This window comes from Gekko japonicus, unplaced genomic scaffold (assembly GCF_001447785.1).
Source record: "Gekko japonicus isolate JY-2015 unplaced genomic scaffold, Gekko_japonicus_V1.1 scaffold431, whole genome shotgun sequence".
Lineage (NCBI taxonomy): Eukaryota > Metazoa > Chordata > Lepidosauria > Squamata > Gekkonidae > Gekko > Gekko japonicus.
Window position 1 is genome coordinate 1,028,824 of NW_015162492.1, and position 27,228 is coordinate 1,056,051.

Sequence of the window (27,228 nt, forward strand, 5' to 3'; positions counted from 1 at the left end):
CCCTCAATGGTACTGTGAGGAACCCTTCTCAGGTAAAGGGAACCTCAGGAGCCCAAACCTTTCCTGACAGGTATGAAAGAATGGCACCAATAGCAGGGTTTAAAAATGAAATAAGAGGAAAGATTTATTCTTAATGAAAGGCAGGGAAATGGGGAAAAGGTTTTACGAGAGCAAACAGTTGGCAACCAACAAGTGCCCGCTACAAACACTATAAACAATGTTTAGGCTTTCCCAAACTCAGGAAGAACTAATAAAAATTATAAACCCTATCAGAAGGTTCCTTACAATAAGCAGGCAGTTGTGCTACTAGTGAATTTATACCACCAATAAACCAGGGTTCCCCTGATTAGGCTCTGAATCCCAACTAGTCCCTGTGTGAGTGGATGTCTTTCTCTTTTTTAACCTGGGTCTGACCTTTTACTCTGGGAACTCCCTTCAGCAGAGTCTTCTCTGCCCCTCTCTCTGGGACATCCTGTCACTGTCTCCCAGACTGAGCGTTTTCTCTCTGAAGGCAGCCACTCAAAAGGCCCCCTCCTCCATTAGATTCACTCTCTCCAGAAAGACCCCCTCCAACCACCCTTCCAACTGTCAGCTCTCCTTCCCCCCCAATCCCCTGCTGGATGCTTCCGTTGTCCTGGAGGCGACTCACCAATCAGAGTGAGCCTCTGCTACTACCTCCCCTCAGAGTGGTTTTTCATAGTTCATCACAGGTATGTTCAGCAGTAGACAGGTATTGTTTGCGCACTGCATTGGGTTACCATGCTCCCTTTCACCTGCCCCTGTCATCTTTGTTTCTTCTGCAGACGCACTGACAGCAACCTGAGCGGGGCCAGTGAAGGTCGTGCCGATGACTGGAACCTAGAGGACAGCGTAAGTGTACTCAGATAGGGCTCCAAAAATGGCTCTGAAAACTTGGTTCCCTTCGCTCTGGGGATGTTTTTGATGAACCCAGCCTGGTGGTGGCATGCATATCCTAAGAGTGATCAGGGTCAGACATCAGCCTCTTCTTTCTAACTTTGGCATTTTCCAAAATATGTGAGAGAAGAGGGAACATTTATGGCTGGGCAGGGGTTTAACATGCTGAGTTGGATTCAAACTAAATCAGCATCTCTGCCATTTCCCCCTTCCAACTGCAGTCTACCCTCATTTAATCCCCCAGGGTCCCTCCCTATCCCCCAGGAACAGCATTTCATGGGGATCATTGGGCTTCAGTGGGAAGGATGAGGCAGAAAAGTTCCATTCTGTTGATGGAAAAATTTAGTCTGGATCCAATCCAACATCTGCCACACTGGCCTTTTTAATCAGGGCAGTGTGTTCTGTTTTTTTGCTTAACTTGGGATAATTTGAGACAGAAGCAATAAGATATCACTGTCTCTATAGCCGGAGTCCCCAGCCTTTTTGAGCCTGCTGGCATCTTTGGAATTCTGACAGAAGATGGTGGGTGCACAAAATGGCTTCCATGGGTGGCAGATCCAACCACAAAATGGCTGCTGCAGAAAGCAGAGCCAGGCACAAAGCGTCAGGTTCTGCATAACTCTGATAGTAACTCTTCGACATTTCAGACAAAAACTCTGTTTGATGGGATGCCTTTTAAAATTAGCATAGGGATGAAAAATATTTTCTTGCATATACACAAAATAAGTTTGCATGTTGAGCTAGCGGTGTTTGTCTTCATTTTTCAGGCATCTAATACACTTATGGACAAGGAAAAACAACTTCTTCTGGCTATCCCCTTTACATCAGCTCCTCTTTCATGAGCTGAGCCACTGTGGCTTGTAAACACTAAAAGTTGGTGCTGAAGGGCTGGTGTGAGCTCCTTGCAGATGTGTACAGTAAGAGGAAGATTCTGGCCAGATTTTGATAGGAACATAAATGATCTGGACAAGTGACCAAAATTTGATGTAGTGATGTTACTATCAACTTCTACCTGGATTATAGAATACATTCAAACTAATGGATTCAGTAGACCAGGGGTCCCCAGCCTTTTTGAGCCTGCCGGCACCTTTAATGTTCTGACACAGGGTGGAGGACCCAGCCACAGAATGGCTGCCACAGAAGGTGGAGCCAGCCACAAAATGGCTACAGCAGCTTGCCATCAGTGACACAGTGAAGATCCTTGTGCTGTGTGGGAGCAGGTGCTGTGAAAGCAGTGTTTTTAAAAATCTGGACAGCCAGTCAGAAACTTTGCTGCCCAAAAGCCCCACCTGTCCCTGACCACTTTCTAAAAACACCTGGTGGACTTCATGAAAGGTGTCAGTGAGCCCCACACTGGGGACCACTGCAGTCGACATTCCCATGAAGTGCATTACACGTTTTAGCTGTGCAGCAGTGTTCCCTCTAAGCTAAGTTAATGTGAGCTGGCACTTTGTTGGGGACCCCTGCTCTATGGCTATGGTTATATTCTAAAGTCTTAACATTCTCCAAAAGAGCCACTTGTATAAGCAAGAAAGGGTTGCAGAAACCACAATGGCCTTTTTAGAGCCTGGATGCCCTTGAACCCCCACTTGTAACTTAGAACCAGTGTTCCCTTTAGCTGAGTTAGTGTGAGCTAGCTCAGTTTTTAAGCCTCTGGCTCACACATTTTTGTCTTAGCTCAGGGAGGGTGGCTCCAGAGCAAACTAATTGATGCAGTAGCCGAATCGCTCGCTCACAACTTTAATGCCAGAAACTCACAAAGTAAAATTTTTGCTCACAAAGACTCCACAGCATAGAGGAAGCATTGCTTAGAACCTTCTAAACTTAACTTTCAGCAGAGAAAAACCAGCCATGAATCTGAGTGAACTTGGGTAAGGCCCACTCCATGATGATAACAAAGAAATCTTTCCTGCCACTACTGCATTTGTATAAGGTGTTTGCCAGAGCAGCCATTTTAAGTGACTGGGGACCGCCTTTTACACTGGGACCCTTGGGAAGGATTCCTTATTGTGCTGCTGTGACCACTTTTTAAGGCCCTTTGCAGATCAAATCATTCCCTGCCATAACTTAGACTCTGTGTCCATTGTAGAACTGGTTCTGAGCATTCCTTGGCTTCTACTTGTCATGTTTAAATCGATCCTTTTCAGTTTGTGCAGCCAGGTAATGTTAATAGAATCCTTGGGGAATTAAGACCTCAGGCAATTAGAGCAGGCAGAGGAGGGCTGTACAGACTGGCAGAGAAGATAATAAATGCCTGGGCTGTGGAAAGGCACAAAACCAGACTTTTTAAAGAAGTCTTTATTGAAAAATGCTTAAACTGGATCCCACTAGTAGCTTGCCAGTATCAGTTATACCATTTGGTGTGGAGATGCTGGATCTTGCAGTGGTAAGTCACCCCCATGGATACTTGATTTTTAACCAGTTTCAAGACCACATCGACCATGGTTTCCCTGATTGGCAAACTTTTTGCTTGGAATTATAGAGCATCCTTATTAATCTCGCTAGACCTCTCAGTGACTTCTGATAGCATTGAATATAATATCCTCAGGGGTCATTTCCTGCTGGAGCGCACCGGAGCAGCGCTCTGGCAGCAACGAGCCCAGGGGCAGGCACATTCAACAAGCCCCGCCCCCAGCAGCCCTCAGTCGGGCCACAAGGAGCAGGAAGCAACAAGGTAAGTTGGAGGGGCCCCTGGCCTGCCCGCCAAAGTGGGCGGGGCGGGGAAGGGCCTTTCAAGGAGCAGGGAGGCATTTAAATGCCTCCCTGTGCCTTCGCCCACCCACCAAAGTGGGTGGGTGGGGGAAGGCCTCTTGAGACCCCCCTGGGCCTCTCCTGGCCTGCCTGCCAAAGCGGGTAGGCTGGGGAAGGCCCTGCAAGCAGCAGGGAGGCATTTAAATGCCTTCCCGTGCCTTCGCCCACCCACCAAAGTGGGTGGGTGGGGGAAGGCCTCTTGAGACCTCCCCTGGCCTGCCCGCCAAAGCGGACAGGCTGGGGAAGGCTCTGCAAGCAGCCTTCACTCACAGAAGCAGGGTGGGTGGGGCTTGGTTGGGTGGGAGGTGGGCCGAGAGTGCCAGCGGCCTGGCTGGTGCAGGAGCTTGATGAGGGGTGGGCCGAGGGCATCCAGGCCGTGGGTGGCTTTGGCCACTGGGGGGAGGGGGCTTGCTTCAAGTGGGAAGTGTGTGTATGTCTCTCTCTCTGTCTCTCTGTTCCTCTGTGTCTCTGCCCTTCTCTGTGTGTGTTTGTTTGTGTGTGTCTCTCTCTCCCTCTGTTCATGTCTCTCTCTGCCCCTCTGTTCCTCTGTGTTTCTCTCTTCCCCTCTGTGTGTGTGTCTCTCTCTTGGTTTGTGTCTGTGTGTGTGTCTCTCTCTGCCCCTCTGTATCTCTCTCTCTGCCCTTCTGTGTGTGTGAGTCTGCTCCTCTGTCTTTCTGACCCTCTCTATGCCCCCTGTGTGTGTCTCTCTCTCTGCTCCTTTGTCTCTCCGACCCTCTCTCTCTCAATCCCTCTGTGTGTGTGTGTCTGCTCCTCTGTCTCTCTGACTCTGTCTCTCTCTCTGCCCCTCTGTGTGTGTGTGTGTCTGCCCCTCTGTGTCTCTCTGTCTCTGTGCGGATGTGTGTCTGCCTGTCTGTCCGTCCCTCTGTGTATGTGTTAATTGGGATGATCACTGCATTTCAAAGGGGGCCAGGTTAATGATGTCTTCAACCGGTCCTTTAAAAAGAATTGTGTCAAAGAGGTTCCAGGACTCTGTTCTGGCATGTTCCCCCAGAAAAAAAGCCCTGGGAGTTGTCTTTCTCACAGCAACAGGCAAAGCTTAGCTTGTATTCACTTGAAGAAGGTAACTTGGTATTTAATGTTATTATATGCGTCATGTGTGTAAGTCTGTTTTAGGCACACCTCTCTCTCAAGGGGTCAGGTTAGTCATAATTTTCTAGAGAAGGGAGGATGTCTTTTCCAGATAGTAGATCTGCTAGCCCTGTGAAACATGGAGCATGCAGAATGTGTACCACTTGCTGGAGTGTTTGCAAGTGACTGAAAGAGAAACTTCCATGAGATTGTGGCTTTTCTTCCACTATTAAAAGTTTTTGCTGAGCATATAAAAAAAGCTGCGATCTTGCACAAGTCCCATTCTCTAATGTCACACTGTTCATACAAGTAGACTATTTATTTGAACAGGATTTTTGCAAAAATTTATTTTTCATGTAACTGTACAGGTACACTGGTGTGATAAGAATGTAACTTCCTTTTACAAAACAAACCAACCCCACTCATAGCAAAGGTCACTGCTAATTTGCCCTTCTAAGGAAACTGGACTTTAAAAGCTGAACCCAGGAGGCTTTGTATAGCAACTATCACAAAAATAAATAGCAATACTGACTTGATCTGTATTTTCATGTTTGTTGTAGGGTAGCTTCCAGTGATGTCAGAGGGTGTGGCATATGCAAATAAGTTATGCTAATGAGCCCCCGTGCCTCTTTTTCTACGAAATGACCCCTGAATATCCTTATGGGATTCCTGATAGATATGGCGGGGCTCGGAAGCACAGCTTTGTGGTGCTTCCAGTCGTTCCAGGAGGGCAGATCACTGAGGTAGTTCTGGAGGATTGCTGCTCTTCTCCATGGCCTTTGGTTTATGGAGATCTGTGGGCATCCAAGTTGTCCTCCATGGCTTTCAGCATCCTCATGGAATTTCTGGGACAGTTTTCTGGAGACTTAGGGTAAGGTGTCATCAATGTGTTGATGATATCCAGCTCTATTTTCTTCTTTTCATCTGATTTCAGGGAGGCTGTGGAAGTCCTGAACCGATGTCTGAGATCAGTGCTGGGTTGGATCCAGGCTAAAAAAACAGCACTTAATCCAGACAAGACAGAAGTGCTGTTGGTTAGTGGAATGGCAGGTCTAAGGTGAAGCATTCAGTCTGTTTTGGGTTGAATGTTCCTGGATAGTCAGGAGCACTTCTGCCCAGTGTAGGCTGGCATGCCAGCTGCACCCTTGCCTGGAGAAGGGTAAACCACCTGAAAGTGCTGACTTGAACCTTCAAATCATAGATAGTTTGGAATCTGGATATCTAAAGGACAAGCTCACCCTGGGAACCTATCCATGTGCTTAGATCTTCTGCTGAAGCTCTGCTCTGTGTTCAGCAGGTAGCTACATAGGAGCCTGTTTGGTGATGCCCAGACCTTGGAGTTTTCTGCCTCAGAAGACTTCTGGCCCTTTGTCTCCTTGCCTTTTGGCACCCAGTCAACATGCAGCTGTTCAGGTGTGCATTTGATCTGGGCAGGTGCTGAGCATACCTGGTGCTGTTGTTGATTATTACTGTTGTTCTTTATTTTATTTTTTATTCAATCTCTGCCCTTTTTTCCTGACCTGTTTACTGGGTGTTGCTGTTTGTTTCCTATTTTTTACAAGCTTAATTTTCAAACTCATCTTTTACTGCCTATCTGGCAAATCTAAGAAATGTATATGAACATAAATACTCCCACGCCCCTTGCTTGTAGGTGGTCTGGTTTTGCTGCTTTTGTGACTGGCATGAGGCACCCACTTCAGGATTAGATAGATGCCCTGCCTATCCCCCATTTAGGTGTTTCACTTTTATTACGCTGGTTTTCTGCCTTGAGAATCCTAGTGGTGGATAAGAAGATGGGATGAAAACTTTAAAATACCTGGTTGGCTCCAGAAACCAGCATGTGTAGCAATCATGGATTGTCCCCATAGCCATCTCCAATTATAGGAAGGTTGACTTCCAGTTCCATGGGACCTACATGGAATAATAGCCACTTGGGTAAGTGGGATGCAGTGAGTAGGGAGAAAGGAGTAAAATCCCTTCCTTCCCATCAGTGGAGCTTCAATGATGGAAGAAGAAGGAAGGAAGAAATCATCCCCTTCAGCTTGCAGCCCACTGTCCCATGTGGGTTCTGCTACCCTGGGAATCAACTTTCTGAGTGTCGGAAATGGCTGCTAGGGAGAGGGGGCAAATGAGGAAGGTCTGCAGACTTCAGTGCCTTCTGCTGGCCAGTCCATGGTGGTGGTGGAAAGTGCAGCTGACTTCCTATGACCCCATAGAGTTTTCAAGGCAAGAGACGTTTAGAGGCGGTTTGCCATTGCCTCCCTCTGTGTAGCAGCCCTGATATTCCTTGGTGCAGGTCTCCCATCCAAATATTAACCAGGATCAACCCTACTCAGCTTCTGAGATCTAACAAGTTTGGGCTAACTTGGATCATCCAGATCGGGGAAACCAACCCATAGTGTGGGTTAATTGAAGAGAGGGTGATGCATTGCAATTGAGAGTTTCTCAGTCCCTTACTGCTTCCATGGAAAGGCCCTTCAAGAGGTCTTCTGTCTCTCAGAACAGGGAGGGAGGTACAGTTTAGTAGTTCAGCCTCCCCCTTCAGGCTTTTATCTTTGGTAGGGTTTTTTAAAAATCAGTTGTGGGCTGGGGGAATACTTCCATATATGCAGAGCTTGGGAAAGGTAATTGGAGATCTTAGACCCTTGACCTCTGTTGGCTCTGCTTCCTCTCTAGGTGTTTGAGTGTTCCACCCGGTCCAGCTTTGATGCTACAGGGAAAGATGTCGTGTCCAAGAAGAGCAGACGGACTCAAATCCCAGACAAACCCAACTACAGCCTTAACCTCTGGAGCATCATGAAAAACTGCATTGGCAAAGAACTCTCCAAGATCCCGATGCCTGTATGTGCTTCCGCCTCTGCCCCATTTATTCCCTTGTGCAAGCTCAAGGCTTATGCTTCATCTATCATTGCTGTGACTCTGAGACACAGGGCCCCCCTCCTGGCAAATGGAGTGGGGGGTTCAGGGCCTGCTAGTTTTAGGGCAAGCACAGCCCATTGCTGGAATTGCATTTGAATGTGTGATCTGCTCCACCCATCAGGTGCAGGGAAGCAGAGAAAGGAGGGGGCAGAGGAATAGGCAGGGGAACAGTGGGGGGAGGGTATGTTCATAATATAAGGAGTTGCCTTTTACAGAGTCAGATCAACTGTATAATGCTGGGGACTCAGACAGGGGCTTCCAAGGTCTCACACTTTGGTCATCTTTCCCAGCCCTGCTTCTTGAGGTCTGTAATTGGAGTTGCTCTTTGAACACGATGCTGCCTGGCCCCAAGTGATACCACTGATCCTGGCAAGGTCAGTGTTGGTACACTAAAGCTGGGGTGAGCAGAAGGTTGCTTGGAATGACCAACCACTCCCCAGGCAATTAAAAGTACTGTATTTCCTCAAATGCAAGGCTAGGTTTTTGACAGGTGTGCCATCAATGCCCCTCCCCCCCCAAACAAAGAGGGTCATCTTACATTCACATATAAGTTACGGTTATGTACAGGAGTAATTTGTGTGTGTATATAAAATGGGGGGGAGGTCATCTTGCATTCAGGGTCGTCTTCCTTTTGAGTAAATGGAGTCGCTCTCTGCCCCTCTTCCAGTGCTGCTGAAATCACTGTCTGATCCGCCCTGATCCTTCCCTTTAAAGCTGCCACAAGCAGTTTGTCTCCTTTCATACAAAGGAGGTGCATGCATGCACATGCCTTTGCTCTGTATGGGAAAATGACAGCTCCAGCACATTTTCCCGTCTGCCTTTCCTCTTCCTCCTTCACATGCTCGCTCACATGCACCCTTGCTTTGGGCAGGGAAGGAGTATACTGTTACCTCTTTCCCCCCTGCACCAGAGCTGAAACTCTGAAACGCTTTCATTTTTGTACAAGCCGCCATTTTGAGACTGGCAGCTCCCAAGGTTCTGGAAAAAAATAAGTAGCTCCCAGAAACATGAAGTCTGCCCTCCCCTGCACTTAAGCATCAACTACACCACTGAGCTGCGGCCTTGTTCTTGTTCCACATTATGAATAAGGACACCTTTAAGGGCTAGCTGTGGCCACCCAAACTCTCAGCCTGATGGCGACTGAATTAGAACATGTGCACTGGAGATTGTGTGGCCTGTGCCACTAAGCAAGTGAGGCAGGAAAGTGTCCTGTGTGCTTCGGTCCCCTGGCATCTGGAAAGCTGGCCAAGGGAGGCCGTGTTCCGGCTGCACACAGGCACAGACACAGGCGGTGTCTGTTTCCAGAAGGATCAGATACTCTTAATTGGCAAGTAATTGAATGCTTCCTTGTGTATTTCTCAGCTCAGGGAGCAGAGCTGCTTGCTGACAAGGCCAGCCCAGGGCAGTTGTTGCTGCTCTTTGCAGGGAATGTTGCGCTCGCCGCCGTCGTGTCGTTTGCTTCATAGCCGGCCTTCACACTGTGTTTGTTACACAGTAAACGGATCCTCATCCATCTTTCCTGCCCGCTCCCTTACTTTGATGGCCCTGATTGATTGCACCTGCAACGCTGTGCAAAAATCTATTTTTCTTTTCTCACAAGAACATAAGAAAAGCCCTGCTGGATCACATCAAAGGCCCATCTCATTCAGCATCCTATTTCTTACAGAAACCAAACAGATATCACCAGGATGGCCATCTGCAGGGCAAGAAAGCAAATCTTCACCCATTGTTGCCGTCTCCCTCACTCTGGGGGTGGGTGGGTGGGGGCTGTTGAGCCATCATTAGTAGCAGCCATCTTAGTTGTGGGCAAAAGGTCAGAAAGACCCAACTGGGCAGTGCTGCTGCCGCCTTGGCTCTTAATTAACTGGAAGTGGTGCATACTGTCTCTGGCTTAGGTGGTCCCCTCTCCGTAACAGCTTGCCCAAGATCCTCTGCGATGGTGGAGCCGCCGTGATTCACACCCCTCCGTGCATCCCATCACTCTCATAGTTCCACCTCTTCCATCTTAACCAGTTAAAGGATCTCCACCTAAGCCAGAAGAGCCCCCCTCAAAGTTGGAACCAGACTTGACTCATCCACCCCTGGAGTCTCTTAGCATTGTCTGCAAGCCCTCTCCTTTCTGCTGGTTCCCTCCCCAGTGTCCTCCCAGAATCTTAGTCTTATCTCCCTCATCCCACACACAGTGTTGTCCTGATGGGCATAAACTGGATGAAGGGTACATTTCTCCCTTGTTATAACCTACCCAAAGAGAACATCAACTCCTGATGCCCCTAAAGGTAAAGGTAAAGGTAAAGGTTTCCCTTGCTCAAAAGCCAGTCGAATCCGACTCTAGGGTTGCGGTGCTCATCTCCGTTTCAAAGCCGAAGAGCCAGCGCTGTCCGAAGACGTTTCCGTGGTCATGTGGCCGGCATGACTAAACACCAAGGCGCACGGAACGCTGTTACCTTCCCACCGAAGTGGTACCTATTTATCTACTTGCGATTTCTTGCTTTTGAACGGCTAGGTTGGCAGGAGCTGGAACTAGAGACGGGAGCTCACTCCGTCATGCGGCAACCCGGGTCTCGAACTGCTGAACTACTGACCTCCCACAGCCTGCAGTTCAGCGTCTTAACCACTTGAGCCACCGCAGCTCCTCCTGATGCCCCTAGAGAAGGGCTTTTCTGAGGATATTTGTTTTGCTTGCCGACTGTTACAAACGTCCTCTTGGGCTAGCAGCAGGTGGCAGCTGACACCACCTGGTCCTGCAGACTCCCACAGCCCCCCCCCCCGTTTCAAGACAGTAGACCCCCCCCCTTCAGCTACGCAGGGACATGCTCCTGGTAAAAGCCACTATGGTGCTTCTTAACATCCCCTGGATTGCAGTTTATCAATCATCCAAGACCATGGGGCATGATTAGAATGTAGCAGAAGGGATGCAGTAGCCAAACAAAATGATTAAAAGCTTTAAATCTGTTACTCCAATGCTTGTGGCAACAAATAGATTATGTTCATGGGGGAGCCATGCTGGGAATTATTTAGAAATGTAATATCATTTTGGCATGGCAGTAAATCTCCATCAGTTCGCAGGGAGCTTTTGGGCCACATGACAAAAGACTTGTGCTAGAGGCATGCCCACACACACTGTTTCAAAGAAAAATGCAACTCTATCGGTATTCTGCTTTGGTGTTTGTGGCTCTAACTTGTCTCTTTCACCCACACTGCTGATCACAGCAGCTTAGGTCGAGCAATATTGCAGCATTCCAGACTATTCATTGTTCCCTGTTGCCTAGTTTTAAAGTGCACCCATTTAGCTATCCAACATGACCTCTTCAGTTCCTTTGCTATACCAGACTTCAGTACATTTCTCGTTAGACGCTTTTTTCTCCAGTATGCACAGCAGCCCAAACTACTCTAGGGTTCTCTTCTTCACACTTATTTGGTCATTGCAACCATTGCACAGGTATGTGGGTATGGGAGAGAACATACTGCAGCACCAAGTCAGGAAAATGCTAACTTTCTCCCACCTCCACAGCTGGCTGCTCTGTTTACTGTGGATCATCTGGAATCAAGATCCTTTCTCACAGGGGCAAAATAGACTCCTTGCTGCTCGTGAGAAATAAGATGCCTGCTGTTACTTTATGGACTTGGTGCTATATGATCTCAGTGCAGAGATGGGCATGCAAATAAACTGGTGCTGCTGGTTTTGCATCTTGTTGACTTAAGTCACTTTTACCAATGACTCAACTCCGATTTTGTTCTCGATGGCGGTGCAACAGATGGCTGCCTTCTTTTAATGAGTATTTCAATTTGCCTTTGACATCTGCCTGCTTTTATGAACTACGTGCTTGGTCTGTGAACACCCAGGTGTTAAATATGAATGTTCTGTACCTGCAGTATTAAAACACAAATAGGGAATTGGAATGTCAGAAGGCATCTTGATACTAAGAGACTGAAATAGAATCATAGAGTTGGAAGGGACCGTCAGAGTCATCTAGTTCAACCCCCTGCACAATGCAGGAAATTCACAAATACCTCTTGCCCCCACACACACCCAGTGACCGCTGTTTCACACCCAGAAGATGACAAAAAACCTCCAGGATCTCCAGCCAAACTGGCCTGGAGAAAAATTGCTTCCTGACCCCAAAGTGGCGATCAGCATTTCCCTGGGCCAGTAAGAAAGGGTTACAGGAACTAAGCACTGATGCAACCCTTCCTGCCCTCCCTCTCATGATCTGCCCAAGTTCACAGAATATGCATTGCTATCAGATGGCCATAACCTCTGTTTGAAAACCTCCTGAAAACAACCTGGTGTAATAATCTGAGAGTCAGGCTCAAACTGTATATGACACCAGGAGACCTGTGATTGGTCCCCCAACTGTTTTATTTGTATTTATATGCATTTGGGGTGGGGGAGGGTGCGAGAGCTGCAGATTTTACTGTAGCATTTCCCTGCAGGAAATTTTTGTAGTCTCTATGCAAAGGTTTCAGTGTGTCAAAGGCATAGCCTCTTTAAAACCCTTCCACATGCAATACTGCTTTACATCTCAAAATCTATGTATCTTTCAGCTGTAACCAAGTTTTAATATCCTAACACTCTGGAAAGATAATCCTTCCCTTCCTTGTTCAGCTCCAATAGTTCGGTTCAGGCTGAAACTTTGACTAATTGTAACTGTACCACGAAGCACAGAAAGTAACATTTAGCTGCATCAGAATGAAACCCTTCTTCTCAAGGTCCCTGGAAGATCTCTGTGGCTGTTCACTGTGCCATGGATTACCCAGCATGAGTGTGCTTAGGGATGTGTATCATGTACATCCATGAGATGAAACGTCTCCATGTATTTCCCGCACACACACACACACACACACACACACACACACACACAGGAAAGCAACATGGGAGGTACAATTCTGACTGGAAATTCAGCGCACAGGGAAAAGTGTAATCACACACACACAGCTGCCATCAAGTTCACAGTCACCTGAGCCTACATTCCGAAAGAGATCAGTCAGGGTTTTCCGGTGACACACATAGTTTGACCTTTGGGGAATGAGAAAGGTTCATAGATTTGGAAGGGGGTTGAATTTTGGGTGGGGGGGGCACATGGAGGAATTTAGGATTCAAAATGGGTCATGGGCTCAAATCCAAACACATTCCAAAGACTTAAGGACACTCATATTTTCTGCTGATTCCCCCCATCCACTGCAACCAGCTGTCCCTGTAGATTCGCTGACATCCCCTCCCCCGGAACAGGATTTCACCAGGCTGCAGTGAGAGAAAGAAATCTGTAGAAATTGCCACCTCCTCCTAAGGAAACGTAATTTTTTCCCAACTGTGTGGTAGGACATAAGCTGGCAGTAGGAGGCAAGAACAGCAGCTTGGTAGCCATCTGACTCCTCAGGCCTGTGAACTGATGTTAATCCAGGAAGCTAAAGAATCTGAAGGCACCCATCGGAAGCAAGTTTGCATTTGACTAGGCAGAAACTCACCTTGCCATACCCATGCGTTCTGGTCTGGCTGTAACGGCAGCTGCAGGAGGCATTCCGGATTTTTTTGCATCCCATCTTCCTTTGAGAAGCTCAGAACCAACACAACAACCCTGTGTGGCTGGCTAGGGCAAGGGTGGCCTGCCACAGTCCCATCCAGTGAACTTTATAAAAGTGCAGGGCTTTGAATGGGAGGTTTCCGTATCCAAACCAAGCATTTGAACCACTCCGTCATGTTGTTTCTCATGCAGGCCAATAAAGCGAGTCAGCTGGCCTCCCTACAGCCCCTGCCGTGGTGTTTTGTGCCAGCCGCTCCAGCGTGTCCCTCTTTTGCTCTTGAAGCACTTTGGCCATGTTAATACCAACTGCCCCCCCCCATACTTTTGCTTTTTTTTACCAGATGACAAATTGCCATCTTCATTGCCCTTCACACCAGCAGCCTCCTTGTACTCTCACCTCCTTGTGGTGACGATGTGCAAATCCAGGCTGTGGTGTGGGCAGGAGTCAGCAGCAAAGGAGAGGAACAGCGCTTTTGGAAGAGGCCGTTCCCTCCCTCCCTCCCCCTGAGAAATTAATGCCAGTATCCTGTCTCTGGGGAGGTGTTCCAAATGCTGTCATCTTTGCAGGCAGCTGAGGAACTCAGTTTCTCTGGCCAAATGGTGACCGTCAAAAGCTCTTGCGATAGGGAGAAAGTAGAGACAGGGTTTTTTCCCAAACCTGCCCCGACATTAAATTGAATATCTCTAATGCCCTTAGGGTCTTACGGACAATGTTTGCAGGTAAAAAGCCTTGTCCCAAGACAAGGGCTCTGAGTGTACTATGGTTCTGTGGGAACACAGAATGTGATATGGGGCGTGGGATTTGGATTCCTGCAAATCTCCATTTTCATTTTAAAATGTCAGTTTGTTGACTTTACAGCCTTAAACAAACCTCCCTTCAGCCTTAGAACTCCTCCACCATTTGCAGGGGGGGAGAGTCACTAATTGCCCTGCCCTATAAAGCCATTGTAAGAACTGCTGAGACAAATGTATGCGAAACACTTTGAATATATTAAATGCTGGATATGGTTGAGCCCATGTGATGGTGTGGTTAGGGTGTTGAACTACAGCTAGGGAGACCCAAGTTCAAATCCCCACCCTGTCTTCTGTGAAAGGTGCTGGGCGACCGGGCCCATAGCCACGGAGGGGCTTTTGGGGGCAACCTTGGGCCAGTCACTTTCTTTCATCCTGACTCACCTTACAGATGATTGTGAAGATGAAATAGACCCATGTGCACCCCCCTGAGCTCTTTGGAGGCAGGATGGAATTAAACATACTTGATCCTGGTGAGTGTAGATGAGAAGTGTCTGGAAAAGGTGCTAGCAGGTGTCTATTTACTTCATTTAAATCCTGCTTAGGGAGTTGGTAAGCTCCTCTTCACTGGCAGCTTTCAAGAAGAGGCTGGATGAATATTTGTCAAAGATGCTTTAGGCTGGACCTGTATTGGGCAGGGGGTTGGACTAGACGGTCTGTATGGCCCCTTCCCGCTCTGTGATTCTCTGATTCTCCCTGGCGGGGGACCCAAAGTAGCTTACGTCATTCTGCTCTCCTCCATTTTATCCTCACGACAACCTTTGAAGTAGGCTAGGCTAAGAGTGTGCCACTAGCCCTGATTCTCCCTGGCGGGGGACCCAAAGTAGCTTACGTCATTCTGCTCTCTTCCATTTTATCCTCATGACAACCTTTGAGGTAGGCTAGGCTAAGAGTGTGCCACTAGCCCAAGCTTCCATGGAAGAGCAGGGATTCAAACCTCTGTCTCCCAGATCATAGTCCGTCACTAGAATAGGAGCTGTTGTGAGCACATGAGCATCATATTTTGCAGGATCCAATGCACTCTCTGGAGGTCAGATTAATCCTTCCCATGTATCTTTACTCCCTCAACCTTCTGCAGGTAAACTTCAACGAGCCGCTATCCATGCTGCAGAGGCTAACAGAGGATCTGGAGTACCACGAGCTGCTTGACAAAGCCGTCAAGTGCGAGAGCTCCACAGAGCAGATGTGCTTTGTGGCTGCTTTCTCTGTGTCTTCCTACTCAACGACAGTCCACCGGACAGCCAAGCCATTCAACCCACTCCTGGGCGAGACCTATGAGCTGGACCGCCTGGATGAAATGGGCTTCCGTTCACTCTGCGAACAGGTAAAGTGTTGGATTGGTGAGGCAGTGTGGCGTCAGTGGACGAGGGAGGGTGTGCCGAACTCTGGCGAGTGAGCATAGGGCTGCTGTGAGCCTGAGGCGGGGCAAGTGGGATGAAGATGCTGAACTATATCATTCCGTGAATTGTATTCGTTTCCTGCAGTGGGGTCAGAAGGCTTTGGGTCCCAGTTGCCTGCTCAGGAACAGTTTTTCTGTGACCGGTTCTAATTGTTGCACTGCTCTGTGTAAGCCAAGGAGTTTTTTAAAAAAATTGTTCCATGTGTGCGTCTTGGCATTTTTATATGGTATACGTTTCCTGAGTCCCCAGCCTGTGTCTTTGTATGTACGAGTAAACAGAACACACAGTGAAGTGATTTTTTTCCACATCAGTTCCAGCAGTGTGTATCTCTCCTCATTCCTTCCTCTCTCTAGTCCTCCCTCCAGCTGCCCTGAACTGATTTTAATAGTCTTCTGACCAATGCTCCCTCTAAGCTGTGGAGTCTTGTGAGCAAAAATTCTACTTTGTGAGCTACTGACATTAAAGTTGTGAGTGAGTGATTTGGCTACTGCATAAATTAGTTTGCTCTGGAGCCATCCTTCCTGAGCGAAGACAAAAATGTGTGAGCCCAAGACTAAAAAAACTGAGCTAGCTCACACTGACTCAGCTTAGAGGGAACACTGCTTCTGACTGAAAAACAGTTATCCAAATAGAATCTCCTCTTGCCAGCTCCAGTGGGATATTGATGCCTTGGACTCTGTACCAAACACATCCACGATAGAGCTGTGCAAGAGAGGGATCTGCCACAGTGGCACACCCCCAATGCAAATTCAGGGGGCCTTGGCATCTCTCTATCTGTGTCGTCTTCAAGTCTATAAAACGACAGGGGAAGAAACATGGAAATGGGTAGTCACATTTTGCTGAAAGAGGAGGAGACCTCGATGGAGACTTAGATGTTCTGCCACACAGTTTCCAGCACCAGGATTCCTGCCCTTATAGACTATATCTGTCCTCTTAACAAAAAGCAAGAACCCCACACAACCCGGGAAACAAAATTGCAGCTCTTCATGTACTCCAGGCCAAAATTAATCATTTATTCTAGCAGCAGAATATCTGAATTGTCAAAACATGGGGATTACACTGCAGAATCCCTAGCCTCTTCTCTCTAAGTGCAGAGATGCCTTCTTTCTTCAAAGGAGCATTGCAACTTGCTTTACCCTACTGGCTCTGTGGAGTTTTCTGTGGAGGATGGGTTTAGAAGGGGCTTGGCCTCTCAGTGCTGTGAACAAATGCTTTCTCATGCCTGGGAGCCTTTCTCTGGTTGTGGCTGATTTTCAAGCCATTCCGCCTTGCTTCTTTCCCCCAGGTGAGCCATCACCCTCCAGCTGCAGCCCACCATGTATACTCCAGACGGGGCTGGACACTGTGGCAGGAAATCACAATCGCTAGCAAGTTTCGGGGCAAATATCTCTCCATCATGCCGCTGGGTAAGGAGCCTGCTTTTCAGGTAGAGAGCAGCACTTTCTTGCTACTCACAGATGATTTAGAGTGGGGAGTTCATTTCCTTTTGGATGGATTTCTTCTTCTTCTTTGTGGCCCACTAGAGATTTCAGGATATGGTACAAGACCTCTTCTTTAATGGTGTCGTGTTGAGGCCTAGTGAATCTTTGCAACTTTTATATTGTGGATTTCCCCTTTTTCCTTGTATTATGAGCTAATTTTTTTAAAAAAATAATTCAACACATGGCTAGAGGTGCAGGCAGTGTTGTTTCTCAAAGCACAGGAAAATTTGCCCCTGCAGCTGTGTTCAGACCTTCTTTAGTGTGGATAAGAAGCAAGTAAGGAGAGAGGGGACGTAATTGATACTTTTACATTTTTGAACAGACTGGAAGGATTGGGTAGTGAGATTTTTTCTGGAAAAGTACAGGAATACACTATCAAAAGTTGCAGCAGCAGCAGCATCTAAAATAGGATTAGACAAATTCATGGAGCATAGATGTACCATCTACTGGGTTTTTCTCATGTGTGGTAGGGGAAAGAGAAAAATTAGCATATCTGTGTAGGAGATGCACACAAGATAGAGATTTCCATTTGCTGCTCAGGCATAATGCATATTCTGGTGGGCAAGCAGGATATTGATTAGAAGTGACATGCCTTTGTCCTAGAAGCAATCCTCTCCCCCCCTTCCCTGCAGGTGCCATCCACCTGGAATTCCACTCCAGTGGCAACCACTACATCTGGAGAAAGGTGACCTCCACTGTTCACAACATCATCGTGGGCAAGCTCTGGATTGACCAGGTCAGTGTTCAGCAGCAAAGCAAGAGCTGCCCTTGAATTCTAGAGTGATTAAACAGTTATTACAAGGGCAGGGGAACAGTCAGTATCAGAAACTGAAGGGTTCTGAGAGTAAAGGTAGGAGTCCAGACTGGGTTAGGGGGTGGGGTGGGGTATCTACATAATATAGTAGTTTACTGACCCACAATTTGTCGCGCTCCTCCTTTCTCTGTGGAGTGGCGCCTCCTGTGGCTGTGTTGCCGTGCTAGGTGACGAGCACTGGCTAGACGGGCGGTCCAAGGGCAGGCGGGTTTCCTAAGGGGTTTGGGAGAGAATGGCCTCAGACCGGCAGGGGACAGGGTTCAAAGCACCCCAAGCGTCCCTCTGCCTGCACGCTGTGATGGTCGCTCGTCCTTTCTCTCTCTGGTTCTCGTATCGCAGCATGCTTCTTCCTCCTTGGCACTTTTTATTCCCCTCGCCCTACTCCCGGGACCGCCCCCCGCCCTCTTGGCCTGGGCCCCGCCCCTCTTTATAAACATAGACGCCCTGCTGCTCCAGCCTCTCGAGACTCCTTCCCTGCCTGCTGGCCACGCTGTCCTCTTCTCCTTCCCCGCTGCAGCCCCGTGTGCCCCGGTCTCGTCTTCTGGCGCGGCCGGAGCTGTGTGCCTCCCTTGTTGGCTGGTCGGGTCGTTCCCTCTCCGTGGGTCGGGTTCACGTCAGTAAGACTGGTTGCGGGGGGGAGGTCATCGGTGTTCTGGGGTCTGGCTCTCACGGCCCCCGATCCCCGGAGCGGGACACAATTTAATGCTTTTTATGGGGGCTCTTTACGTTTTTAGGTACCACAAGTGGGCGGTGCTATCCCCGATGTTGTTTAACATCTATATGCGCCCCCTCGCCCAGATTGCCTGGAGGCACGGGCTGGGGTGTCACCAGTATGCTGATGACACCCAGCTATATCTGTTGTTGGGCAGTCGGTCCGGCTCCGACCCACATGACCTGGAGCTGGCGCTTCAGGATGTAGTGGGCTGGCTTAGACTGAGCCGACTGAAACTGAATCCAACGAAGACAGAGGTCCTGTGCTTGAGTCGGAGCAGGTCGGGGGTAGGTATCGCATTGCCGGCTTTCGGTGAGGCACCATTGGTGCCAGCGCCGAGGGAGCTTGGGAGTGCTCCTGGAAGCCTCCTTAACAATGGAGGCCCAGGTAGCAGCCACTGCCAAGGTGGCCTTCTACCATCTATGGCTGATCAGGCAGTTGGTTCCCTTCCTCGAACGCAGTGACCTTGCAACAGTGATCCACGCAATGGTCACCTCGAGATTAGACTACTGCAACGCTCTCTACATGGGGCTGCCCTTGTCCCAGATCCGGAGGCTGCAGCTAGTGCAGAATGCCTAGGCTGTTGTTTGGTCTCTCTATATGGGACCACATCCAGCCTGTGCTGAGGACACTGCACTGGCTGCCTATAGCGTACCGGATTCGGTTCAAGGTGCTAGTGTTAACTTTAAAGCCCCACATGGTCAGGGGCCTGCCTACTTGAGGGACCGCCTCTCCCCATATGTGCCCCAGAGAGCACTGTGGTCAGGGTCGCAACATCGTCTGACCCTCCCTGGTCCGAAAGAAGATAGGCTGAATGTCACACGAACCAGGGCTTTCTCAGTGGCGGCCCCAACCCCAACCTGGTGGCCCTGCAGGACCTTTTACAGTCCCGCAGGGCCTGTAAAACGGAGCTCTTCCACCAGGCTTTCGATTAGGGGCTGCCACTGATGAGTGTGCCCTGGAACATCACCTGGTCTGAAATTTTAGAACACCCTCGGGCCTGAGATTCTGCTGGACGCTACCCCTATCGTTGGATGGGATTTGGATTACCGCCATTTCTGTTGGGTTAATTGCAACTGCTGTTGTTTTAATTGGTATGGTATTTATTAATTGTTTTAACTTGGTTGTTTATGCCATTTTAATGTTGTTACCCGCCTTGAGCCAGATATCTGGAAAGACGGGATATAAATAGAAACAATAAATAAATGAATGAATTAATGAATTAATTAATTAATTAATTAAATGTAAATTCAAGTGCAGAAAATGCATAGACAGTTATACCCATTACAACAGGTATGTGCAAGCCTTTGAAGTGCACATTGTGTGGCCATCCCAGTACAACTAAAACTAGAATTCTTGTTGTTGTGTAAGACAAGCAGTTAATCAGCCTGTCCAAACAGGCTCGTAACTAGTAACTGCAAGGAAGATGAGGATACAGCATGATGCAGGAACTGGTGAATTTACGGGGCTGTGTGTCTTGATTCTTGTGTGTGATGATAGTGCATTTTAAGAATTTACGTACCAAAGTGTGTTAGTTTTTTGCTATTAGTATGATTGCTAATATTTCACTTTTAAAGCAGCTGTATCACTGGGAGGGATCTTTAGCTTTTGTAGGAATTATGAGATTTTGGTGAAAACAGAAACGCTGCACTGCTTTTAGTTGGAAAGAGTTTGTGTTGGCTTTGATTTTAAAGTGTAATACAGGCATTTTCATAGCTTTTCATTCTCCTACTGGTGCACAGTAACATTGCTAAATGGGGCACATTTTAAAACTTGGCACAGTTGAGATATTTGTTTACTTCATTTATTGTCATCCTTTATCACCTTGAGACTCAAGGCAGATTATAGAATTATAAAATAATAACGATAATGTATGCAATAAATGAATCAGTCAAACTGGCTTACACAGTTAGAGCACAATGAAATAAAAGCAGTGGTATTCATCCAATAAACAATACAATATGAAAGGGGGGGCTGTCTAAAATTTTCACAAATCTTTAAGCCAATGGCACCATTCCCTTTATAAAAAGGCCCTCCTGAACAGTTCCAGTTCACTTATTCTGTGGCACATTAGAAGCATGAGCCTTTCCTGACCTTGTCAGGCAAGCCATTCCACAGAGTGGAAGTCACGGTAGAGAAGGCTCTGGTACAGACAGCTGTTGTTCTTGCCCTTTTGCAGGGTGACACCTTCCGAAGCCTTTGCTCAGATGAGCGAAGCTGTCTCAGCAGAGCATTTCGAGAGAGGTGGTCCTGCAGATATGTGGGCCCCAGGCCATGAATGCCTTTGTAGGTAATGACCAGCATCTTGAATTTAACCAAGAAACTAATCAGTAACCACTAGAATGAGTACAGCATAGGAGTCATGGGCGTATTCCACCTTGCTCTTGATAATAAATGAGCCTGTGGCATTCTGAACCAGCTAGAGTTTCCAAATTGTCCTTAAAGACAAACCCATGTACAGTGCATTGCAGTGGTCTAGCCTGAAGGTTGCCGTAGCATGGATCCATGTGGGCAGATTAGCCAGGCAAGGTAGGGAGCCATCCTCTGGTACTCACATCAAGCTCAGGATGTTCAGTCATGCTTTTTTTTTGGGGGGGGGTCAGAGAATACCCTGTGTTCCTGATGGTGTATGCACAGAGAAATCTAAAAGCAGTATCTTTGCAATTTTCCCCTTCAGTCTGGTGACATAGAAATCATCAACTACAAGTCAAAAGACAAATGCCAGCTGAAGTTTTCCCCCTACAGCTATTTCTCCAGGGATGTTCCTCGAAAGGTAGGCATTGTCACAGAGACATGCAATAGTCTTGATTTACCATTTCCACACCTTGGCAGTGTACATAATGCAGAGCATTTATTTTTGATTTTATTTATTTAGAAAAGGTATATGGCTGCCTGTCCAGAGACCTTGTTGAGGTGGTTTGCACAGTCAAATGCAAAGTAACACAGTACACAGTACAAACAGCACGTCCAGGGGCAGATGCTAAAGGAGGGGGGCAGGCTTGGTGGAGAGGGGTGGAGCAATGGGAAGCCCCTATGTAGCACAACAGTTTGCAGCACAAAAAGTAGCAAACAACAAAAAACTGATCCCCCCCCCCGTAAGGCTTTGATCAATTCATCCTAAGTCCAACAACAGCCACTCACAGTGACAATAGGTTTTGTCTTTGGTGGTGGAAAGCGCCGTCAAGTCGCAGCCGACTTACAGCAACGCTGTAAGGTTTTCAGGGCAAGAGATAAACTGAGGTGGTTTGCCATTGCCTGCCTCTGCGTAAGAGCCCTTGACTTCTAGGTAGTCTCCCATCCAAATACTAACCAAGGCTGACCCTGCTTAGCTTCCAAGATCTGACGAGATCAGACTAGCCTAGTCCATTCATGTCAGGGCTTTGTCTTTGGCTTGGCAATAGGGAGCCCAGGTTGCTAAAGCTATTGCCAGGTGGCTGATGGGTGATCAGCGCCTCCCCCTCTCCACCAGTGTTCTCCCAGTTTTGGTTTATGTCGAGGGGTGGCCGAACTGCAGCTTGGGAGCCACATGTGGCTCTTTCACACAGTCTAACTTAATGGTAATAAAAAGTAAAGTTGCATATTTTTCAATACAAATATGTCATATTTGTTCATGTTTTGCGGCTCTCAAACAACTGATGTTTATTCTATGTGGCTGTTACGTTAAACAAGTTTGTCCTCCCCTGGTTTATGTGATAGCACATATGCATCACCTTATTCCTATATGCAAATCATTTTAGTGGTAGGGGCAGGATTCCACAACAAGGATTACTGCATGTTTACTGTCGGGGGAGTGCTGCTGTTGAACTTAAATGTGCATGGGCACAATCCAGCTGGCTGTTGAGCTTAAATGTGCATGGGCACAATCCAGCTGAAGTGAAATGGTGCTAATTCCTCATAGAAGGGTAAAGTGTGTGTTTAGATCTCTCCCAATGAAATGCATGGGTGCTTGTAGCTGGACTGTGTTGGTTTCAAGCAACCATCCCTTCTCCTCTGTCTTCCCACCCCTCGCCCGACCCCTCCGGACAGGTGACAGGTGTTGTCATGGATGCAGAAGGCAAGGCTCACTATGTTATGTCTGGCACATGGGACGAAAAGATGGAATGCTCCAAAATAGTGCAGAGCAGCCTGGGTTCCAGCAGCATGGAGGGAAAACTGCCGAAAACAGTCTACCAGACACTGTCTCCCAGGGTCCTGTGGAAGAAATACCCCCTTCCGTAAGTGTCACCTGGAGTGGAATTGCATGTTGTCAAGCCCCTTAGGTGTGGCTTGCGATTCAGAGGTGGACGGAACACTGCTGTGCCCACTGTGATTGGTGCAACTGGACATTCGAAGTTGCCAGTTTACAAGTCAGAGCATCAGTCCCTGTATCCCAAGTGGCAGCACTTCTCCAGGGACTGGGGTAGGAGATCTGCTACTTGGGTTCCTTTTAACTAATTCTTACTATTGCAGTCCACACATCCCACGCATACTTTCAGGGTGGTGTTTATGGATGGGGAGGTTCAGCCTACTTTACTTTTGGAAGAACCCTGTGGGGTAGGATGGGCTGGCTCAAGATAACCCAGTCAATTTCATGGCAAGTGGGGATTTGAACTGAAGTGTTCCACATCCAGCACTTATAGTACTGCCTCTTAAGATATCAGATACCAAACCCATAAGAACCTCCTTACAGAGCATATACTTCATCACCAAGCTGCTAGAATCGGGTGCAGTGAAGAGAAAGCACAATGTATCTTGGGCCAGACTAAGATTTCTTTTTGCCTGTGGCAGAAAGCCAAAACAGCCACCCACTCACCAATTCTTAAATCTTCTACACAACTGCACTTGGAATGCACAAGAACATGAGGGCTTAGCCACACGTGTAAGACCATCTCTTACACGTCTTTCTCCTGTTGCTGTCTTCTCATAGACCTCCAGTGGGCAAATATTAAAGAACTTACCATGGGAGTGAAGAAGGAAGGCAGGAGAATCTTGTCTACAATGAAAGCTGGCTGTGTCATAGTTTCCCCGAATAAGATGCTCAAATGGCACAGTGGGATAGCTAGATCAAGACGTGTAGCCATATTAGTCTGTCTGTAGCAGCAGAAAAGAGCAAGAGTCCAGTAGCACCTTCAAGACCAACAACATTTGTGGCAAGATAGAGGTTTTGTGTGTGACAGCTCACTTCTTCAGATGTAGATAGTCACTCACCCAGAGGGTTGCAGTAGTTGAGAGACCTTTATTTGGGTGGAAAGGTGGCATAGAAATATATTAAATAAATAAATAGTTGTTTCAGTGGAAGCAGTCTTTCCCCTTTTGGCTTTTAAAAGCAGCTAGTAATAGATGGGGGGAGGCAGGGTAGGGTTGCTCCTAGCAGGCACTTTCTCCAGCTCACATCAAGTGTTGATCTTCTTCCTTCAGGGAGAATGCCGAAAACATGTACTACTTCTCCAGCCTGGCTTTGACCCTGAACGAGATGGAGGAAGGCATGGCCCCCACAGACAGCCGACTAAGGCCTGACCAGCGGCTCATGGAGAACGGCAAGTGGGATGAGGCCAACATGGAGAAACAGAGGCTAGAAGAGAAGCAGAGAGCTGTTCGTCGCCAACGGGAAGCGGCGGCAGTGGTGGCCCTGGAAGAAGGTAGGAGCCAGAGTGTAACTGGAACAGTTGAGAGGTCAGCAGAAGGTAACCTGAAGTTCCATGATTCATTGGCCACCTGGTTACAGAAAAATGCAAGCCACGTACACAAGAGCTGATGAGCAGCAATCATTATCACCATTACAGGCCAAGGTCACTGAGACACGGTGAAGTCAGGTGTGAAATTTAGTAAAACCAAACTTCCAGCTAGTGTGTGGCGGTAGAATGGGGAGAAGTTCTCTTCCCTCAGACCCCATCGTGGCAGCTTCCTTTTTTTGAGTTCACTGTTGTGTGGGCTTTTCTGCATGCTCAACTTACTCCTGGTTTTCTTGGCAGTCGATCCACAAGCAGAGGAATCAGTTTGGGCAGGGTGCTTCCACATGTCTCCCCCTCCCTCTGCATTTTCACAGTTGTGGATCAGTTTATTTTCTTCTTCAAATGCATTTGGTAATGAAGATTTTCAAGGGAGGGTGTTGTCATTGGTGGCGTCACAGCACCACCCTTTTATAAAAAAGACACTGAAATATCAGTATATTGCTAGAACATTGTAACAATGGCTTAGCAGGTTTTCTGAATTCACAGCTTTCACTAAAAAAAAAAAGCAAGTCTCTAGATTCTTTCCATGTGCAGGTATAAGGAAAAATGCATATTTCCATGAGGGAAAAGACTAGAGACTTACTTTTTTTAAAATGAAAACTGGGAATTTAGAGAACCTACTAAGGCTATTGTTACAATCTTTTTGTAGAAAAAGCCCAGCAGGAACTCATTACCATAATAGGCCACACCCAACAGCAGACACTCATTAGCATATTAGGCCACACCCCTGACAACACAGCTCATTAGCACATTAGGCTGCACCCCCATGTTACCAGGTGTGGTTATCCAGCCACACCCACCTTTTGCTTGTTATTCTGTTTACCTTGTTTGTTGTCAAAACCCAGGGCTTTTTTGTAGCAGGAACTCCTTTGCATGTTAGGCCACACACCCCTAATGTAGCCAATCCTAATGAGTTTCTGCTTGTTGGGTGTGGCCTAGTATGTTAATGAGTTCCTGCTGGGTGTGGCCAACTTGGGAGCCAGACGGAACTCCGTTCCTCTAACAGTGTATCGATATTTTAGTTTTGTTTTTTAAAAGGGGGGGGTTGCTGTGCCATTTTTTAAAAAAGAAAGAAAATGAAACCGCTCGTCTCCAGTGTGGGGGGAGGAGGAGGATTTGTTTGACTACAGCAGTCCAGCCATTGAAAAATGGGCTACAGGTGGAAGGAAAAGAAATCTGACAGAAACGTTATACACAAAGAAAAAGCTGACTCGGAATTGGCTTCTAGAAAAACATCAGGATAAAAGTTCTCTCAAAAGAATTGTGGAAAAGGGCGAGGGAAGTGAGAAAACGAAAGGCACATAAATGCATGTGGAAATCAGGGGATAAACCGAAGCAGTAGGAGGCCAGAACCAACGGGGGGGGGGGGGGGCCCCTGGGCACACGCCAATGTAATGTGCAACTTTTGTGTGTATGTTTTCTTTCTTTACCCATCTTTTATAGGCCAAGACTATGAAGGCTACATCCCACTGTGGTTTGAGAGGAAGGTGGACCCTGCAACGGGGGAGCTGATCTGCGTTTACAAGGGTGGATACTGGGAAGCCAAGGAGAGACAGGACTGGAGCATGTGCCCCAATATCTTCTGAGCCTCCTCCCACCCCTTACTGGGCTGCGGGTGCCAGGAGGGGCCTCCCCGTCTTTGTTGCAGGATCCAAGAGCCAGCAGTTAAAGCACTCCAGGCAGCCGCCTCTCTCTGGCAACACACAAACTTCAAGGAAATACACAGAGTTTAAATATTTAAAAGAAAAAATTAAAAAGAGAAACAAAAAGACAAAAACAAAACAGGGATTCCAAACCTATTTTTATGCACTAATAAAACGGCATTTGATTTTTTTTAAGTGACTTTTTTTAGCTACCAATTAGGACTGAGGAGGTGATGGGATTGGTTTCCTTTTTAAGCCTGACCTCGTTATTGCTGTGTCAGGAGTTGCAGCCTCCTTATATTTTTGAAGGCTTGGTTTTATTAACCAAGGCTCTGACTTCCAAAGATGCACGCATTGTGGGGAATGATGTATGTTTTGATTCTCTTTTGGGGTTTTCTTCATTTTTTTGTGTGTGTTGTCTTAAATTAATTTTTAAAGTCTATTGATGATTCAGGTTCCTTTTCTAAGGATGCGGGCAGCTCTGCGCTCCATTCCCTCTTTGAATTCTAGAGAGAAAAACGGGGCATCTGAGGTGCTAGTTGCAGCTGCTTCTTTGGGGAAGGCTAGAGGAGCATCCTTGGCGGGTGGGTGGGTTTCCTTCTGTGCTTTTGAATTACTCTGATGCAGACCCTGGGGCAATGGGCCTTTTTTTAGCTGTTGTTTTTGTTTAGAATCCATTTTCTCTGAAAAGACAGTTTTGTGTTGTGGAGAGAGGGTGCACAGCCTTTTGTTTTGGTTCTGTATCGAATTCCCTAATAGCGATGGGGCAGCAAGCCTTACTTCCGGCTTGCCTTAAAACAAGCTAGAGCAGGCTCCCAAGAACTCCGACTTTTTTGCTCTGTAACAGAGACTTTAAAAACACCCTGTAAGTCGACTGCCAACTTGGCACACAGTGTTCTTTGCAGCCCCAAGCTGTATGCCCTTTTGTGGAAAGAGGGGCCCGGGGGGGGGGGGGGGGTTATACCAATAAAAACTGTCTGTTGCATATTAGGAGGAGAGCAATGGAAGTGAGCTGCAATGAAACCTGGCATACCTCAATAGCCTTTTTGCTATTTGTAGAAATCTCCGTATAGGAGTCGGGCAAACACAAGCAAAGTCATTGGGGGGAGTCACCTACAGCCTGATCATTTAGCACTGCCTGCCTCCTTTCCTTGCCAACCACCATAAGATCTGTAATTTCCCACCGTGTCACTATTGTGACAGCATTTCACATACACCCCTGGCGGTCAACATGCCAGCAGTCGCAGTAAACTGCAACTACAGTACAAAGGTGATGCATGGCCAAGTTACAGTGAATGACTATGCAGCCAGAACTGAGATGCACATGGGTGCCCACTACCTAGAAATACCCTTCCCCTTTGATACCATGTTTATTTGGGGGGGGGGGACCTCCATGAAGTAGCACATGTTCAAGGAGGAATGCTGGAAATACTGACTGTGGTGGACACCACCGTTTCCATGCACACCTACAAACCAACT

The 27,228-nt window shown here is 47.6% G+C and overlaps 1 protein-coding gene across 2 annotated transcripts in view; it reads left to right on the forward strand.

Moving 5' to 3' along the window:
- Nucleotides 1-26,684, forward strand: part of OSBP2 (oxysterol binding protein 2) — a 162,412-nt gene extending 135,728 nt beyond the window's left edge. For both annotated transcript variants that reach the window (XM_015406049.1, XM_015406050.1), the window contains exons 6-14: nucleotides 804-870; nucleotides 7,432-7,596; nucleotides 15,067-15,312; nucleotides 16,674-16,794; nucleotides 17,502-17,605; nucleotides 21,073-21,168; nucleotides 22,422-22,609; nucleotides 23,793-24,013; nucleotides 25,550-26,684. In XM_015406049.1, coding sequence (XP_015261535.1) covers nucleotides 804-870; nucleotides 7,432-7,596; nucleotides 15,067-15,312; nucleotides 16,674-16,794; nucleotides 17,502-17,605; nucleotides 21,073-21,168; nucleotides 22,422-22,609; nucleotides 23,793-24,013; nucleotides 25,550-25,692 — 1,351 coding nt within the window. In that variant the 3' untranslated portion in view covers nucleotides 25,693-26,684. The remainder of the gene's footprint in view (nucleotides 1-803; nucleotides 871-7,431; nucleotides 7,597-15,066; nucleotides 15,313-16,673; nucleotides 16,795-17,501; nucleotides 17,606-21,072; nucleotides 21,169-22,421; nucleotides 22,610-23,792; nucleotides 24,014-25,549) is intronic.
- The last annotated feature ends 544 nt before the right edge of the window (nucleotides 26,685-27,228 follow it).